Below are 20,255 nucleotides of genomic sequence, written 5' to 3'. Positions count from 1 at the left end.
AGTTCCCATATCAGCCATGTTGTTCAGTGGTTTCAGTTGTGTCAGATTCTTCATGATCCTATTTTAAGGGTTTCTTGGCAAAGATACTGGAATGGTTTGCATTGCTTTCTCCAGCTCATTTTACAGATGAGGAAACTGAGGCAAACAGAGATTATGTGACTTGCCTAAGGTCACACAGCTAGTCTGAGTCCAGATTTGAACTGAGGAAGATGAGTCTTCCTGACTCCAGGCCCAGAGCTCTAGCCACTGTACCACCCCTTCCCAAAGTCTCAATCTGCACTCAGAGTCTCACTGCCTCTCGGTCAGGAGGTAGGCATGCTTCATCATGAGTCATGGAAGTCTCTCCCAAGAGTCTGTCATCCAACAAGCATTTATTAAACATTTACTGTGTGCCAGTCACCATGGTGTAAGCCCTGGGGAGCCAAAAACAAGGTATTTGCTAAGGCTGATAAATCCTCTCTGGCTCTCAGCTGACTTGATCTGGAACATTTCTTACTATTGACAAGCGTGGCAGTCTGGAGCCATTTGTAGACTTTCCCAAACAAAACCACTGTGTCAAGTGATCTTTCTAGGAATTTCCTCTCCTATATCAATGCAGCCCCTTTCTTCTGTTCACCTGGATGTCTGTTCCTTCTGTTGACTGCTCACCCCCCCCCCCCCCAGTTAGGCCAAAGGCAGTCATATGCTGGGGAGACAGCATGGACCACTTAAAGAGTCAGGATATCCAGAATTACTGTAACCTCCTCATAAACTCAAATCCCCTCTTGTGTGTTACTGGTCAAGACTCCAGGGAGAAATATAAAATATTTTTTAAAAATGTCTTGTTCTTTTAAGAAGGATGTCATCTTATCCCATGTGCCAAAGAGGCTGGTGTCTCCAAGTATAACTTTAACCGTACAGGGACAGGCCCTGTGGTTTCTTTAGGGACCTTTCTGGTGAGGAAATTCCTCCTAATTTGGGTCAGTACTTTCTCAGCCACCTATTAGTATTAGAGATTACTTTAGACTACTGAGAAGTGAAATGAGTTGGCCAGGGGCACACAGTTAAAGCTCCCCTCCAAGTGCCAGGTAGTCCTGGTTCCAAGGCAGGCTGTCTCCATCCCACCATAACCATTCCATAAATAGTGTTTCAGCCATGAAATCTGCCCAGTGATCCCCAAAACAGAAGCCCTGATTGCTGTACTTAATCATGTGTGTGATATTTCCCAAAGTAGGCATCTTGCCAAACTTGGGAAGAAAGGAGGGTCTGGATCTGGGGAAGTTCTCTGGAGGCAGGAGGTGAGTAAAGAGCTATCTGGTAGTTGGCAGCTTTGGGGACACTTCCTCTTCCCCCACACCATCCTCTGGGTCCTTAGGTCTCTCATCATTATCAGAGAAGTCTAGGTCTGGGGTGGCATAAACACTGAATTCGAGTCTTGGACAGGGTCCTACCTACCTAGGTAACAGTGACTTAGAAAGTCAACATTTTTAACCTTCAGGGTCTTGGTTTTCTTATCTGTAAAATGAGGCTGTTGTGAAGAGAAGCATTTTATGCTTTGGATATATGTTATTTTTCTTTCTCTTCCTCCTTCCTTCCTTCCCTCCTTCTGCTTTCTCACTCCCTCTCTCCCCACTTCTCTCTCCCTCCCCACCCCCACTGGTACCCACCTCTCTCTACTATTATTAACCATGATAACCCCTTTGAAGGCAGCTCGGTGGAGAAGTGGATAGAGTGCCAGTCCTGGAGTCAGGAAGACTCATCATGAGTTCAAATCTGGTCTCAGGAACTAGCTGTGGGGCTCTGGGAGTGTTACTTAATCTCAGTTTCCTCCTTTGTAAAATGGGGACAATAATAGCCACTACCTCCCAGGACTGTTGTAAGACTGAAATGAGATAATATATGTGAGGTGCTCTGCAAGCCATAAAACACTTTATAAATACTGTTATTGTTCATTTGTGCTTGGCTCTCTGTGACCCCATTTGGGGTCTTCTTGGCAAAGATACTGGACTGGTTTGCCATTTCCTTCAGCTCATTTTACAGATGGGAAAACTGAGACAAACAGGGTTAAGTGACTTGCCCAGGGTCACACAGCTAGGAAGTGTCTGAACCCAGATTTGAACTCAGGTCTTCCTGACTCCAGACCCAGAGCTCTGTGCCCTATGGTGCCACTTAGCTTCCCAAAGTCACTAAATTGTGCCTACTCTTTATGTCAGACATCCAAAAAAGAAGAAAAGGACACTTATGTACAAAACCATTTATACCAGTTCTTTTTGCAGTTGAAAAAAAATGGAAGCTAAGAGATTGCCCACTTATTGGGGCACATAGGAAAATAGGAAATGATAAAATGGACAGACACACATTTCAGAGAAAACTGGAAAGACCCGTACGAAGTGATGCACAGTGAAGTAAGTGAAAATTACTAACATGAATTTGTACTCAGGATTCTTTAAAACGGCATTTATATACATTACCTTGATTGATCTTCACAAGCACCCTGTGAGCTACAGTCACCTAGCTAATAAGTGTCTGATGCAGGATTTGAATTCAGGTCTTCCTAATTCCAGATCTAACACTTTATATACCCTATGCTACCTAACTGCCACATTGACAAGCATTTGTTTTCTCTCCCAACCACCTACTCCAACCCCCCCAAAAGAAAAACTAAACCATGTAAGGACTATTCAATTAAGCAAACAAATCCCCACAGTTGTTGAGTCCAACAATGTGCCAACACCATAACCAAAAACAACTTTAAAGACTTGAGAATTCTCATCCATGCAATGCCAAGCCATGATGTCAGAGGACCAAATAGGAAACCCGCTGCCCACCTGACAGGTGGACTCCAAATACAGAACCAAGACCACGCGGATGTGATCAGTGTGAGGATTAGTTTTGCTAGACTGGTCATACTTAATATGAGGTTCTGTTTTTGTTGGTAGTGGTGATGGTGGCTCAATAGGAAATGGGAAGAAGGGAAAAATTAATGCCAGTCAATTAAGAAAAAGTAATAAAATTAAACTTCTTTTTTAAAAAAAAAGGTGGTGGGGGCATGTAAACTCTTAGAGGATGGATAGAGGTGGGCTTATTTTTGTCTTGGTATCCCAGCCTGGTGCCTTAGAAAGTCAACAAGCATTTATTAAGCATCTACTACATGTCAGGTGCTGGGGGTACAAAGAAAGTCTTAATCATGGTTCCACAGTCTAATGGAGAAGACTTAATGATAACAATAGCTAGTCTTTATAAAGTGCTTTAAAGAATGATGTTCAGTTGGGTCCGACTCTCCATGATCCCTTTTGGTTTTGTTTTTTTGGGCAAAGATACTGGGTGCGGTTTGCCTTTTCCTTCTCATTTTACAGATGGGGAAACTGAGGCAAACAGGGGTAAGTGACTTGCCCAGGGTCACACGGCTAAGAAGCGTCTGAGGCTGGAGTTGAACTCAGGAAGATGAGTCTTCCTGACCCTTGACCTGGCTCTCTGTCCAATGTGTCACCTACCTGGCCCTGCTTTAAGGTATACAAAGCACTATTTTTTTCTCTTTTGTACAAATAAGAAATAGGAAGTACACATAATAGGTGCTTAATAAGTGTTTCCTGAGTAATTGCTGAGAATTTAGGGACCAACTGGGTCATATCAACATAGGGAAACTGAGGCTTGGTGGAGTCACGTGAGTGACCCAAGATCTCAATCCCATCCCCCTCCTCCGCAAGCCCTCCCCGGAACGGGGCATGAGTACCACCCCCACCTCATCGAGTGCGCGCCCCTTTTACCTGCGCCTGCGCACAGCTGGTGTTTCGCTTTCCCCTCCGGACGCCACCGAGGGCCCGAGGTCACGTGGTCCTCCTACCTGGAGGTATAAAAGCAGAGCGCCCGCGAGGACTGAAGAGGAGGAGAGGGGCGGGGGAAATGAGTCGCCAATAGGGGGAGGCGCTGGAGGGCACGTGAGGAAGAGTGAGCCAATCTCCGTTCCGGCGTCCCGCCCACTTGCCTAGGAGCCGCGATCGCGCGCACGAGGCGGGATCACGTGGCGAAGGAAGGTAAATATCGCCACGTGGCTCCCCCCTGCGGCGCAGGGCCGCTCGGGCTTGGGTTTTTGAGCCGCCGGCTCTCCTGGATTGTAGCGCACCGGGCGCTAGAAAAACAGTTACAGTGGTTCCAAGATTGCCCCCCTCCCTCCCCCGCAGTAATTAATATTCATAAGTTACTTTAAGGTCGCGGACCAAAATGATCTCATTGTATCCTCCCGGGGTCGAGTGTCCGATAGCAGGTGCTCAGGCCCTTCAAAGCTGCTTCTCTTGACGCTGTTGCTGCGTTTTCGGACGCGACAGTTGCGCGGATTTGTTCTGCTCTGCAAGAGCCAAGTGTTTCTTTGGGGAGAGGGGCAGGTGGGAGGAAGAGAAATGATCGGAGTCACTCTCCCTGTCAGGAACCTTCAATGGCTCCCCATTGCACCTCGAATGAAATGGAAATCCTTCAATTTGGTCTTTCAAAACCCTTTATCGTCCGGCTTCAGCCTGTCCATCCAGACCTTGTGTATTATTGCCTTCTATAAAACTAGGCATAGCGTACCCTTTGATACAACAATATCTAATGCTAAGGCCAAAGAGGTAAAGAAAAAGGAAACAGGTAGATACAGAGATGATAGATAGAAATATTATATATAATATCTATAATAATTCCGAATTAGAAACGTGATTCCCTCAATTGGGGAATGGCACGGCTGGGGTGGAATGCTGTGGGAAATGGAGAAAAACCTGGAAGGACTTGTGTGAAGTGAGCAGAACCAGGAGGGACATATACACAGTAATAGCAATATTGTGAAAGGCTTAGCAGCTCTGGTCAATACAATAAACCATGACAATTCCAAGGGACTCATGAAGAAAAATGCTACACACCTCCAAATAGAGGCTGACCTTGAATGCGGATGAAACATATTTTTCTCTTTAATTTTCATGTTTTTTCTGCTGCTGCTGTTCAGTAGTTGCAGTCATGTCCAACTCTTCTGGCCTCATTTGGGGTTTTCTTTTTGATAAAAAGTAATAAATTTTTAGTTTTCATCATTCACTTCCATAAGATGCTGAGTTTTAAGTTTTCTACTTCTCTCTCTCCCTCCCTCTTTTACCCCTCCACAAGACAGTGGGCAATCTGATATAGACTCTACATATACATTCAGATTAAATATATTTTCACACTACTCATGATGTAAAGAATTAGAACTAATGGGAGAAACCACAAGAAAGAAGTAAAACAAAACAACAAAAGAAAAGGAGAGTGAATAGTGTGCTTCCATCTCCATTCAGACTCCAAAGTTCTCTGGATGTGTATTAGCATTTTCCATCATGAGTCTTTTGGAGCAGTTGGGGTTTTCTTGGCAAAGTTATTGAGGGGGTTTGTCCTTTCCTTCTTTGGTTTATTTTATAAACAAGGAAACTGAGGCAAACAGGATTAAGAGGATTACCCAAAGTCACACAGCTAGTAAGTGTCTGAGGTCAGATAGGAACTCAAAAAGATGAGAGGAACTATTTTCTGTGACTCCATATGTATGATGAGCATATATTTCTTGCCTTCTCTATTGAGCAGGAAAGGGAGTGGAGAGAGGGAAAGAATTTACAACTGAAAATTAAAAAGTTAAATTTTTAAAAAATCACATTACACTTTGGGTCCAACCAAACTGGTTTCACCACATTTCCCAACACATGAAATTCTGTTTCCCTGTTTCCATGCCTTTGTATGGGCCCATCTGTCCCCTATGCCTAGTATGCTTGTCCCCTCTGTTTCTCAGAATTTCTAGCCTCCTTCAAAGCTCAGTTTGAGAGCTATTTCCTAGATGAAATCTTTCCTGATTACCCCCACAGCAGCTCAGGCCTCTCCACTTTGGCATATTGCAAATTATCTTGAGTGAATTTGGTGTATAGTTTTGTATCTAGTTAAATGAGCCCATGTTGTTCTCAGACTAAAAGCCCTTGAGGAAAGTAATTATTTTATTTTTGCCTTTGCCCCTTCAGCACCTACTTAGTGACTGTCACATAATAAAAGGTTCAAGTGAGGGAGCTGATCATTTAAACATCTTTCTGGAGCTGGAAGGGTCCAGCTCCTTCCTTATGAGGGATGCTAGATTCCGCAGATGCTAGAGGTGACTGAGGTTAAGGCCAACCAATAAGTAGCTTGTTAGCATGTTGTCTCTTGCATTGGACTGTGCAGTCCTGAAAAGCAAGGACTGTCTTTTGCTTATCTTTGCACCCAGCAATTAGCACTGTGACTGACACATAATAGACTCTTGCTTAAGTAAAGTCCAGTTTGACAGAAACCTAGAGTTCATAAAGGGAAACGTGAAGTGAATCCAAAAAGGAACATCAGAGCCATTTTGCTATTGGTCTTGAATTCCAAGGTGAAGGTTTTGGATAACAGAGCAACGGAGTCAGCAGAACTGAGATGCTAAGAGAGAAGCAGATTGGAGGCAAGGAGACTGGTTAGAAGGGCGTGATCAGGGCCAGAAAGAAGGTGATGGAGCCTGATTTGAGAGATGTTATAGACCTAAAATGGCCAACTAATCGGATGGGGGTGGGGTCAGTGAGAGGGAGGAATCTTTTTTTTTTTTTTTTTGCTTTTTGGAGGGCAGTTGGGGTTAAGTGACTTGCCCAAGGTCACACCGATGGTTGTGTTAAGCGTCTGAGACTGCATTTGAATTCAGATCCTCCAGACTCCAGGACTGGTGCTCTATTCACTGCGCCTCCTAGCTGCCCCTAGAGGGAGGAATCAAAGACAAACTCACTTTCCGTTTTTGAACCAGAATGCCCAGAAGGAATGAGGAGAAGTGAGACATCATGTTTATGAGTGATCATGAGTTATCGAATGTCCTTTCTAACATGTGGGACTCAGAATTGAGCCTGATAGTAAAATGTTTTCTCATTCATTCATCCAACTCACTCTTCCAAACTTTTCCTAGGTAGAAAACCCAAGACTAGAATGGCCCCCTCCTAGCTCTTAAGGCCAAGGTTCTCTTCTATCCCACAGGGTGATTTCAATATTAAGCATCGCCCCAACTCTCCTCCCTCTAGATGACAAAACCCACAGAAGAGCAGCACTAACAAAACCTCTCTGAGCACAATTCCTGTGTGTCTGAGTCCCCAAGAGGTGGAAAGAAAAAAAACTAGAGCACAAGGAGCCTTTCAAGAGGATGCTTTAATGAAGGTGACCATGGCAGGCCCAGAGGAAGGAGGCTGCCTGTTATGGGGCTGAGGGAGGGGAGAGTCTACTATTTCTTTTTGGCAGTACAGTATTTGTTGCTGTTCAAGTCCTTGTATTCTTCGTTGTATGGTGCCTTGGAAAAGCAGATGGCAGCATTTCGGTCACAGTTGCAGATGAAGGCCTCACACTCATCGTTTTTTTCTGGAGAGGGAAATAAGGAAAGAGGTCTGAGCTACCTGTCAGATGTACCACTGTGCTCTTTGTGCTAAGAACATCCATAACTGATACAATTGACTTGTTATCATAGAATGTCAGGGTTGGGAAGGCCCTTAGAACAGGAAGTGTCAGGGTTGGGAGGGTCCTTAGAACAGGGGGTGTCAGGGTTGGGAGGGCCCTTAGAACAGGGGGTGTCAGGGTTGGGAGGGCTCTTAGAAGAGCGAGTGTCAGAGTTGGGGGGGTGCCTAAGAGGACACCAAATCCCTCCCTCTCAGTTTCGGAGACAGGGTTTTCCCACCCATGGCAGGTCTACATGCCCTCAGGGTAAGGTGAGGTCTGGGGGTACACCTACTGTTGCAGGTGATCGAATTCTGAGAGCAGCTGTAGGAATAAGACTTGGTGTAGGGGTTGTCCAGGAGGAACTTGCAGCTATCAAGTTTCTTGGCCTGTGAATAGCACTGATCATGCACCTGGCAGCACCTGAAGGGAAGGATAACAATCAGTGCCAAGCCAGGAGTGGCAGGTGTGAGTGGGAGGTGCCCAGGGTGCCACAACACAGGTGACCACTTTTCCCAGGCCCTTGCCCCAGCCTTGAAGGCCCCAGAAAGCTGGAAGGGCAATTTCTCCAGACTTAGCTTCTGCCCACCCCCATCCCATTCAAATTTTTTCTCTATTTCCTCTTCAGCTAAAAGCTGAGGCACTTTGCCTTCCTCCCATTGCCCATCCAAGGCTCTGGCTCTCCAGTAGGGCAATCAATTTCCCCATATATAAAATCAAGATAACAAGACAGAGAAAAGCAGATTGGGAAGATGGCAGTTCTTGGGGGCTGGAGTGGGGAGGACCACAGATGGTGAGCTAGCAGGACAGGGTCAACTCTCCCCTCTGCTAGAAAGGAAAATTCTTGAGGGTTCATTGACTGAATGATTGCTTTATTGGCCTACTTTTTCCCTAGTGGCCAACCTGGTAATGAACCTCTTAGAATTTAGCTGGATTGGTCCTACTATTATCTTGATTTTATATATGGGGACATTGAGGCTGAGAGAGGCTTAAGTGACTTGCCCAGGGTCACACAGCTAGTAAGTGTCTGAGAAGGAATTTGAATATTAGTCTGCCTGACTCCTAGCCCACCACTCTGCCTAAATAGGTGATAAAAAAAAGTACAAAATCTTAGATCTGAAAGGGACCCAAGGTCAGATTACTTCAACCTGTGATGTGAACTGTTTACGGAGTTAAATTGGCTCCAAGGGCTGAGATCTGCCACCCATCCACCCTCATTTTCTTCCCATGCGTACTCACCGGTCAAGTTCATCCACAGGGGTTCCGCTCCCTCCTAGGCCACAGAAGCAACCATAATTGTTGTAGTCCAGCAGAGGTTTGCTGTTTGGAATGACACACTTGATCATACTTCGAAACTGCCACACTGCTCGGATGGTGGCACCATCAACAGTAGTGCCCACTGAAAAGGTAGAGACAGAGGCACAAGTCATTCTGTGGGTGGTGAGCTTGCTAAAGATTGAGACCAAGGTCATGGACTCAGTCCATAGGATCATGAGATTTACAGCTGAAATATCATCCCAGCAGCTAGTTATAAAGGGGCTTAAAACTCACTATCCATAAACTTGTTTGTGAAAAAAAAATTTATAACTATTTCAACAGAATTGGTTTCTTTTGAAATCCCATGTATTTTATTTTGTGCTATTAAAAAAAAAATTCTGACAAGGGGTCATTGGGCTTCACTAAATTGGGACTGGCCCATGGTCATACAGCTGGAGGTGCTGTTTGATGTAATGAAAAGCTTACTGGAGAGGGTGGGGCCAAGATGGCGGAGTAGAAGCAAGAACTTGGTGTGAGCTCCCACTCTAATCACTTCCAATACATGTAAAAAAATGACTCTAAACAAACTTTAGAGCTACAGAACCCACAAAGTGACAGAGAGAAACAAATCTCCCACTGAAGGCAGCCTGGTAGGCTGACAGGAGGGGTCTATTGCACCAGGCTGGGAGCCTAGAGCAGTTTTGCGTGAGCCACCCGGTTCTGGCCCCAGGGCGGCCCCGACCAGCAGCCCAGACAGGCCCAAGCAGACTTCAGGAGAGTGAATGACCAGGAGCTGTGGTGGTTTCCAGACTTCTCAACCCATAAACACCAAAGAGAAAGTAAAAGGTCAGTGGGGAACTCTGTTGGAACAGGGGGATGGAAGAGTGCAGTCTGGCACCTCCCCCACCCCAGGGTGAGAAATGGCGGAGAGGCAGTGGCAGCCACGGGGCTGCCTCCAGAGCTCCTGGCTTGCAGATTGTAGGGGGACCAAGTGACCATTCAGAGGGTAATTGCCCTTGCTTTAACCTGCTTGGATCTGGATTGGGGTCTTGGGGTATGTGGCCAGTGTGCCAGAACTTGTGGGGGCTATAGAGAGGGCACCCTCCTAATAACTCTGGCCGCTGCAAAAACCCTAGTGATTTGGGACACAGCTCTCTCCTCTCTGGAAGCACAGTTCTAGTGTGGCAAAGTGCTCAAAAGTCAAGTAATTGACTGGCAAGATGAGCAAGTAGAGGAAACAAAGTCAAACCATAGATTCTTTTTTTAGGGACAAAAAGGATCAAAGCATGGAGGGGAGGAAGACAATGAAATCAGAACTCCTGCATCAAAAGCTTCCAATAAAAATATGAATTGGTCACAGGCCATGGAGGAGCTCAAGAAGGATTTTGAAAATCAAGTAAGAGAAGTGAAGGAAACATTGGGAAGAGAAATGAGAATGATGCAAGAAAATCAAGAAAAGCGAGTCAACAGCCTGACTGAAGAAAATAACACCTTGAAAAATAGACTAACAGTGAATAGAGCACCGGCCCTGGAGTCAGGAGGACTTGAGTTCAAATCTGGCCTCAGACACTTAACCCTTACTAGCCGTGTGACCTTGGGCAAGTCACTTAATCCCCATTGCCCTTCATTTCCCCCCTCCAAAAAGCAAAAAAAAATTATTGGACTACCTGAAAGCCATAATCAAAAAAAGAACCTAGACACTATCTTTCAAGAAATTATCAAGCAAAATTACCCTGATATTCTAGAACCAGAGGGCAAAATAGAAATTGAAACAATTCACCAATCCCCTCTTGAAAAAGATCCCAAAAAAGAAAACTCCTAGGAATATTATAGCTAAATTCCAGAGTTCCCAGGTCAAGGGGAAAATACTGCAAGTTGTCAGGAAGAAACAATTTGAGTATTGTAGAAACACAATTAGGATAACACAAGACCTAGCAGCTTCTACATTAAGAGATGGAAAGGCTTGGAATATGATATTCCCGAGGCCAAGGAGCTAGGATTAAAACCAAGAATCATGCTATGTGAAATGAGGAGCAGGGGGGCAGCTAAGTGGCACAGTGAATAGAGCACTGGCCCTGGAGTCAAGAGGACCTGAGTTCAAATCTGGCCTCAGACATTTAACACTTACTAGCCGTGTGACCTTGGGCAAGTCACTTAATCCCAATTACCCTGCATTCCTCCCCTCCAAAAAATCAAAAAAGAAAATGAGGAGCAGACAGACTTCATAACAACCTAGAGAGACTTATATAAATTGTTGTTGAGTGAGAAGAGCAGAATCAGGAGAAATTTGTACGTAATTACAGACATAACATATGTGTAATGACTAACCTTGATAGACCGGACTCCTCTCAGCAATGTAAGGTTATAAGACAACTCCAAAAGACTCATGATGGAAAGATATGTCCACATCCAGAAAAAGAACTACAGAGTCTGAATGCAGATTGTTCTCTTTCTATTTGTTGTTTTGTTTTGTTTCCTCTTTCCCATTGTTCACTCCATTGATTATAATCCTTCTTTACAACCTGACTAATGTTTAATGTGAAGATATCTGTAGATCCTATTTGACTGCATGCCACCATGGGGGGGGAGGGTGAGAAAATTTGAAACTCAAGGGATTGTGAAGCTGAATGTTGTAAACTAAAAGTAAATAAACAAATTAATTTAAAAAAAAAGAATCACCTACCCAGCAAAACTGAGTATAATGCTTCAGGGGAAAATATGGTCATTCAATGAAATAGAGGATTTTCAAGCATTCTTGATGAAAAAACCAGAGCTGAACAGAAAATTTGACTTTCAAATACAAGAAGCAAGAGAAGCATGAGAAGGTAAACAGGAAAAAGAAGTCATAAGGAACTTGTTAAAGTTGAACTATTTATATTCCTACATGGAAAAATGATCATTGTAACTCATAAGATTTTTCTCAGTATGAGTATAGTTGAAGGGAATATATATATGTGTATATATATATATGTAGGTATAGGAGGGTTTATGTGTATGTGTATAAATATATATGTGTGTGGGCATATGTATGCACATGTATACATAGACAGAGGGCACAGGATGAGTTGAATATGAAGGGATGATATCTAAAAAGTAAAATTAAGAGATGAGAGAGGAATTTATTGGGAGGAGAAAGGGAGAGAAAGATTAGGGTAAATTATCTCATATAAAAGAGGCAAGAGAAAACTGTTAAAATGGAGGGGAAGAGCAGGAAGATGAAAGGGAATGGGACAACCTTACCCTCATTGAATTTGGTGTAAGAAGGGAATAACATACACACTCAGTTGGGTATCTTATCCTACAGGAAAATATCGGGGAAGGAGATAAGAGGAGGGATGATAGAAGGAGGGAGGTTTGGGGGAAAGGGTAGTTAGAAGCAAACACTTTTTTTTTTTGCTTTTTGGAGGGGCAGTTGGGGTTAAGTGACTTGCCCAAGGTCACACAACTAGTTTTGTGTGTGTGTGTGTGTGTGTGTGCGTGTACGTGCGTGCGTGTGTGTGTTAAGTGTCTGAGGCTGGATTTGAACTCATGTCCTCCTGACTCCAGGGCCCAAGCTCTATTTACTGTGCCACCTAGCCACCCCAGAAGCACTTTTGAAAAGGGATAGGGTCAAAGGAGAAAATAGAATAAGTGAGGGGCAGGATAGGATGGAATGAAATATAGTCTTTCACAATATAACAACTATGGAAATGTTTTGTGTAACTACACATGTACAACCTATATTGAATTGCACGTCTTCCCAGTGGGGGTGAATAAGGAGGGAGGAAGGGAAAAAATATGAAACTCAAAGTTTTAAAAACATGTTTAAAAATTGTTTTTCACATGTAACTGGGAAATAAGATATACAAACACTGGGGTATAGAAATCTATCATGCCCGACTAGAAAGCAGATTGGGGGAAGGGGTAGTCAGTAGGCTTGCTATTTTAAGGTGGGGGTAGGGGAAAGATGGGGGAAAAATTTGTAACTAAAAATCTTGTGGAAATGAATGTTGAAAATAATAAATAAATTGGGGGGAAAAAAGCTTACTGACTCTGGAGTCAGGAGCATCCCAATTCTGATCACCAGTTGACTATCTGACCATACTTCTACCCGATATGACTCACGTGACCATAACACTTCTGGATTAAAACAAAACCAATTGAAAAACAAACCTTCAGTAGCAACCTGTTGCCTCTAAGATAAAAGAAAAGTCCTCAGTTGGACAATTAAAGACCACCACAATATTGTTGTTCGTTAGCATCTGACTCTTCACGACTGCATTTGAGGTTTTCTTGGCAGACATACCAGAGTAGTTGCCTTTCTTTCCCCAGATCATTTTACAGATGAGGAAAATGAGGCAAATAGGGTGAAGTGACTTGATACGGCGTCACATAGATAGTAAGTGTCTGGAGCCAAATTTGAAATCAGGAAAATGAGTCTTACTGATTCCATGCTTGGCACTTTGTCTACTGTGCCACCTAGATACCATACTGCAATATAGCTCCTATCTACTTTTCCAACATTATTTTAAAAATTCAGTTTTATTTTCAATTCCATATTCTCTCCTTCCCATATCTCCTTCTTCCTATAGAGAAAGTAAGAGAAAAAAAAAAACCAAAATCCTTGCAAATATGTATAGTTGAGCAAAACAAATTCCCACATCAGCCATGTCCATGAAATATATATGTATGTGTGTATACACACACACACACACACACACACACACATGCCTCAGTCCATCAGCTCTCTCTGGAAGTGGGTAATCTGTTTCATCATGACTTCTTTGGGATTGTTGGTCATTGTGTGAAGAGTTTTTTGCACATATGGGTCCTTTTCCTCCTTCTTTGATATCTTTAGGGTATATACCTTGTAGCTAGGTTGAAAGAGATGCACATTTTGATAGTTTTTTCTGCAGAGTTCCAATCGTCCTTCATAGTAGCTGGACCCATGTACAATTCCAGCAGCTGTAACGTTAATGTACCTGTTTTCCCACAGCCTCTCCAGCGCTTGTAATTTTCCTTTTGTATCACCTTTGCCAATCAGAGGGCTGTGAGGCAGAACCTCAAGTTACTTCAATTTGTATTTTCCTAATTTTTAGTGAGAGAATTTTTTCATATGGCTATTGATAGCCCAGATTTCTTCCTCTTGAAGTTTCAACTAGTTCAGTTGGCTCTCTAGGGTTCTCTAAATTAACCATCATATTCACTGTAAAAAGCAGCAACTTTATTTCTTCATTCCTTCAATTTCTTTTTCTCATTGTAATAGCCGGCATTTCTAGAAATACTACAGATAATTCTGGCTCTTGGTTTTCCATAGATACAACTTATCACTTTAAGGAAAACTTTGTTTATAACTATATTTTTTGGTGTTTTTTTTTTTAAACAGGAATGGGTGTTGTATCTTGTCAGAAGCCTTTTCTACATTTATTGACATAATCATATGATTTTTGTAGCCTTTCTTATCAGTATGGTCAATTAACTTTATAGTTTCCTAATATTGAATCAGCCCTGCATTCCAGGTATAAATCCAGCCTGGTCATAATGTATGATGTCTGTGATGTGTTGCTATAGTTTCCTTGTTAATTTTTTATTTAAAATCTCAACATCAGTATTCATTAGGAATATTAATCTAGGTGTCAGGTGTGAGAACCAGAGGGAAGGCCAGTTTGGCTGCATCAGAGAGTATGGTAGGGAAAGTGATGTCCAGTAAAGATAAAAAGATAGGTTAGGATCATGTTATGAATGGCTTTAGAAGCCAGACAGAGGAATTTGCTTTATCCTGGAGGAAATAGATCACAAGCCACAGGATTTGGTTGAGGAGGGGAGTCATATGGTCAGATCTACATTTGAAGAAAATTACTTTGACAGAAATTTGTAGCACACAAAATTTCTGGGTTTTTTTGCTTTTTTTGGAGGGGAGAAAGCAGAGCAATTGGGGTTAAGTGATTTGCCCAAGGTCACACAGCTAGTAAGTGTTACGTGTCTGAGGCTGGATTTGAACTCAGGTCTTCCTGACTGCAAGGCTGGTGCTCTATTCACTGTGCCACCTAGCTGCCCCAGCACACAAAATTAAAAAAAATGAATGTTGGGGACAGCTAGGTGGCACAGTGAATAGAGCACTGGGCCTGGAGTTAGGAAGACCTGACTTCAAATCCAACCTCAGGCTAGCTGTAGGATCCTGGATAAGTCACTTAACGTCTGTTTGCCTTAATTCACTGGAGAAAGAAATGGCAAATCATTCCATCATCTTTACCAAGAAACCCCCATGGACAGTATTGTTGTACTGAGATGCTGGGGTCATGAAGAGTCTGATTCAACTTAAGGACTGAACAACAGTATTCACCATACATTGTGTGCTAAGTGCTGGTGGTAACAAAACCAAAAAGGAAGCAGTCCCTCTCCTCTAGGGGCTGCCATTCTTTAAGAAACCCAAGATTTTCTCTATTCTAGAAAGAGGTGTCAGGATAGTGTTCTTGGAAGCCAGACACACAATATAATCCACATCATGCTTCTCCTTTTTGGTCCTGACCTGTAAGTTTGTTGTCCCTCCATTAATGCCTACTCCATCCTCACTCTCCTCGACCTCTGAGTCTCTGCTGCCTTTGACACTGACCATCACTCTCTCCTCCCAGACACTCTCTCCTTGTTCTCTTCCTCCCTCTCGGATCGCTCCTTCTCTGCCACCTTTGCTGGATTCTCCTCAAGATCACGACCAGGCCTTTCAAGGCTCTCTCCCTGGCCCTCTTCTCTTCTTTCTTCATACCACTTCACTTAGTGATCTCATCAGCTCCCATGGTTTTAATTATTATCTCTATACTGACGGTTCTACCTGGTCATTCCACAAAGTCTCTGCTGACCTCCAGTCCTGAATTTCCAAATGCCGGTAACACATGTTGGACTGGATGTCCAGTAAACATCTTAAACTAGACATGTTTGCTGGCCCTCCCTCCTCCCTCCCTGCTCTGCCCACCTCATTATCAGCTAGATAGACAGTACAGAGAGTGCTGGGCCTAGAATCAGGAAGACCTGAGTTTAAATGTGGCCTTAGATACTTACTGGCTGTATGTGCCTGGGCAAGTCATTTAACCTATTTGCCTTAGTTTCATCATCTGTAAAATGGGGATAATAACAGTATCTACACCTAGGATTGTTGGGAGATCAATTAAGATAATAACTGTAAAACAATTAACACACTCCCCGGCACACAGTAAATACTATATAATTTCCCTCTAAATCTCCGCCCCCACCCCCCAAAAAAACCCCAAACTTCCTTATTATTGTTAAGGACACCACCATCCTCCCCATCCCCCAGGCTCCCAACCTAAGAGTCATCTTGGATTCCTCATTATCTTTCCCCCTCCCCCTAAGGGGGGGAGGCTTTTGCCATATCTTTCAAGTATGCCCCCTTTTCTTCTCTGACATTGCCATGCCTCATCACCACCCACCTGGACTGTTGCAGTACCTTTTGGTGAGTCTGTCTGCCCCAAGTCTCTCCCACCTCCAATCCTGCCTCCATTCAGTTACCAAAGGGATTTTAGTGCAGAGCTAATCATATCATGCCCCTACTAAATAAATACCAGTTCCTCCCTGTCACATCCAGGATCAATTACAAAATGTTCTGTTTGGCATTCAAGGCCTTTCTGAACCTATCCCCCTCCTCCCTTTCTGATTCTTCTGACACCTCACTCCCCAGCACCAACTCTTCCATCCAGTGACATTGGCCCCCTGGCTGTTCCACAAACAAGAATGTCCTGGCCCTGGGCATTTTCACTGTCTCTTCCTCATGCCTGGAGCCCTCTACTTCCTCATCTCTACCTGACTTCCTTTAAGTCCCAACTAAAATCCCTTTTCCTAGAAGCCTTTCCCAGCCCCTCTTAAATCCAATTTTTCCATTTGATTTCCAATTATTTTCCATTGATCCTATCAATACAGCCTTTTTATACCTATTTGTTTACTTGTTTGATGACAAAGATGTGAGCTCCTTGAGGGCAGTATTTGCTTCTTCTATCTCCCCAACCCTTAGCACAGGGCCTGTTTGACTGACTTGCTCAACAGTTCCTGGTGTTCATAGACTGCCTGGGATACCATGAGTTTAAGTGACTTCCTCAGGGTTGAACAGCCAGGATGACTCACATCTAGGTTGTCTTGACTCTTAGGCCAGCTTGATAGTGCCCCCTCACTATTAAATTCCATAGAAGCAAACTAATAGCTCCTTCTTCTATACCCTGAAGTTTACAAAGGTATTAGGACTTTCCTCACAATCACTGATGAGACAGGTATTGCAACTGTGTGTCCATGTTCCACATTACAGAAGAGGGCAATGATGTTGTTACTAAGTAACAGCGATATTGTAAGATGATCGGCTATGAATGACGCAGCTATCCAGGACAATTCCAAAGGACTCATGGTGAAAAATGGATCCACCTCCAGAGAAAGAAATGTAGAATCAGACTTTTTTTTTTGCTTTCTTTGTTTTGGGGGTGTGTTTGGTTGGTTTTGTTTTTTTTGGTCAATGTTTTCTTTTACAACACGACAATATGGAAATGTCTTGCATGACTACACATGTACAACCTATATCAAATTGCTTACCTTCTCAATGAAGTGGATGAGGAGAGAGGGAGAGAATTTGGAACTCAAATTTTTCTTAATTTATTTTCAGTTTTCAACATTCACTTTTATAAGATTTTGAATTCTAAATTTTCCCCCTCTCCAGTCCCCAAGATGGTATGCAATCTGATATAGGTTACGTGTACACTTATATTAAACATATTTCCACATGAGTCATGTTGTGAAAGAAAAGTCAGAAGAAAAGGGGCAAACCACTAGAAAGAAAAAAAGAGAGAGAAAATAGTATGTTTCGATCTGTATTCTTTGGATGTGGAGAGCATTTTCCATCATGAGTCCTTTGGAATTGTCTTAGGTTATTGTTGGTCTTTGCACAATGTTGCTGTTACTGTGCACAGTGTGTAACTCAAAATTTTAGAAACGAATGTTGAAAACTGTTTTTACATGTAATTGGGGAAAAATAAATAATTTTTTGTAAAGAATATTTAAAAAAAAAGAAAAAGGACAGAAGAGGGCACTGAAGGTCTGAGAGGTTACAGGACTTTCCTGGAATCACATAGTTCATAAGTGTCTGAGGTAGGGCTTGAACTTAGGTTGAAGGATGATGATGATGATAATTAAATAATGCTTTAGTTTTAGGGGCAGCTAGGTAGCGCAGTGAATAGAGCACTGGCCCAGGAGTCAGGAGGACCTGAGTTCAAATCCAGCCTCAGACACTTAACATACTTAAGTAGCTGTGTGACTTTGGGCAAATCACTTAACCCCAATTGCCCTCCAAAAAGCAAAATAAAAATAATAATGCTTGAGTTTTGTAAAGCACTTCATGAATATCTGATGATTCTCACAACAACTCCATGAAATAGGTACTATTACTATCATTCCCGTTTTACAGATGAGAAAACTGAGGCAAGGCAAGGGGGTTGCTGGCTTGCCCAGGAAGCAGCTGAGGCAGAATTCAAACTCAGTTCTTCTTGCCTAGTGTCCAGCACTGCAGTCTCTGGGGCCTCCAAGCTGCCTGCCTCCAATTTAGTACTAAGTCTAGTTCCTGTCCTCAGCCTAGAGCTGCCTCATATTTAGAACTGGAGGGGACCCTTGTCTGTGAGCCAGTGATTCTGTGATTTTACAGGGAAGGAATCAGAAGTGCAGAGAGGGAGGAGAGGTGATTTATCCAAGGTGAATGGGCTGGATTGAGCCTTGATTTGCTGATGTCACTGGGATCATTAGGAGCAGGTAGAGCCCTGTGTGATAGTCTAGTGCAGCTGGATCAGAGGACTGAGTTCACATACCAGAGCTGCTACTTGTTTCCTGCGTAGCTTCTCTAGCCCTCAGTTTCCCCATCTGTCAAATGTGTCTCTTCCAGCCCCAAGCCTGTGAAGGTGAAGAAACTGGGGCTAATTTGCCACAAAGCAGCTCCAAGAGGCCCTCTCTCTCCAAATCCTGTGCCCTTTCCCCTGAGAGCCAGCTGCTCGCTCTGTCTGTCCTGGTAGCCACCCTAGCTTCAGACCTGGCCCTGGGCACCCAAGAGAGCTCATGCAATGCCTTACCTGCCAAGAAGACAGTCAGGAGGAGGAGATGCATTCTGTTCTCAGGGTAGGTGAACAAAAGTAAAGGCCAGGCTGCCATGGAGCTTGCCTTCTTATAGCTGTCGCACGGCGATAAGAGAGTAGTATTTGTTCTTCTCTCTGCCCTCTCTTTTTGCTGGCCTTGACTGGTCCTTCTGGGAAATACTTAAGCCAAGATCCGGGATAGGCTTGTTAAAAAAAAAAATTACATGTGTAATCAACATTGGTGAATCCTGATACATACCTGCCACATGTACCTACCATATGTACACATGTGCCCATGAATACGCCAAAAGCAATAGGGATGGAACTAGACCTGGGGATTTCAATGCAGAGGAAACCCCCTTTGCCCCTCAAGCCAGGCAGCATCTCTGTCACGGAGAGGGATCTGGGGCAGCAAAGTTTATGTGACTTGTCCAGGGTCCCACAGCACTTACTCAGGTTCTCCTGGCTCCTAGGACAAACACTACTCCTGGGTCCCACTGCCTCTAGTCCAGAATTAAATACAAAAAATAAAATGAAAGCAAACTGCACATTGAGACCGGCAGTTTCACATACAATCCTCATTTTCTGTTTTGTTAGGTATATGGAGGTACCCATTTTATTTGGGGTTTTTGAAATTCCAAATAAAAGATTTTAAATTAAAAGCAAAGTAAATACCAATAATTCTAGAGAGGGAAATGACATACCCAAAATACACACATGAAATACTCACCATCTCCCTTCCCCCATCTTTTTCTGCCTCTCAGCCATTTTTCCTTAACGAGATTGTTTCTGGTGGGTCAGAGGCCATGGGCCCTGGACCTTGGCCCCTTAAATCTCCGTAAGAACAAGGCCAACTTTGGAGTTGTCCAAGCATCCACATGTCCCATCCAGGGAAAAAAGCCTCAGGATCCCTGGGGAGCCTTGGGGAAAGGCATTGCCCGGAGGCCACCTTCACCACGCCCCTCTCCACCTGGAACAAAGAAAAGGTGCTGAGATGAGATCCTTAGAGTCATAATACGAAATCCAGGCTCTACCGCATACCCCTCAATCTCAGCTTGGGTCAAAGAAGAAGGTTCCCCCAGTTTACCTGAATGTCCCCTTGGGTCTTGAGGGCTGAAAGCTATGAGCTGAACAGGAGGGTGAGGCCGGAGAAGAAGAAAGCACCAATGACGGTGGGCATACCTATATAATTTCCTCTCTTTGAGACTCAGTTTCCTAATACGGGCTGGATGGCCTCCAAGTTCTTCTTCCAGCTCTAGGTCTCATGATCTTACAGGTGCCAGATGGAGGAAATGCTCGAGGGGCCAGGAAGTCTTTGAAAACAACCAGGGCTTGTCTGGGCACCCCCTGACCTTTAGAGAGCAGCCAGGCAAAATTCCTATGATGCCTATACAGTCAGCCACATTTGTGGGGGCATCAGGACAGTGCTGTTCTCCTCCCTTGCACTGGAAAACCACGCAGGTCTTAAAT

At 43.7% G+C, this 20,255-nt stretch overlaps 1 protein-coding gene across 1 annotated transcript; it reads right to left on the bottom strand.

Annotated features, from left to right (window-relative positions):
* Positions 1–7,231: 7,231 nt before the first annotated feature.
* Positions 7,232–18,940, bottom strand: PLA2G1B (phospholipase A2 group IB). Its single transcript, XM_069081394.1, has 4 exons — positions 18,783–18,940; positions 8,677–8,836; positions 7,733–7,860; positions 7,232–7,365 (listed from the first exon to the last, which is right to left on the bottom strand). Exons 1-4 carry the CDS (start codon positions 18,859–18,861, stop codon positions 7,232–7,234), a joined length of 501 nt encoding a protein of 166 aa, XP_068937495.1. The 5' UTR covers positions 18,862–18,940.
* Between the last annotated feature and the right edge of the window lie 1,315 nt (positions 18,941–20,255).

The sequence above is a fragment of the Petaurus breviceps genome, unplaced genomic scaffold (genome assembly GCF_028583685.1).
Source record: "Petaurus breviceps papuanus isolate PSGF00001 unplaced genomic scaffold, PetGlider_PUasm1.0 99, whole genome shotgun sequence".
NCBI classification, from domain to species: Eukaryota; Metazoa; Chordata; class Mammalia; order Diprotodontia; family Petauridae; genus Petaurus; species Petaurus breviceps.
The sequence above is the reverse complement of the archived record's forward strand: the minus strand, read 5'-3'. Positions and strand labels throughout refer to the sequence as shown.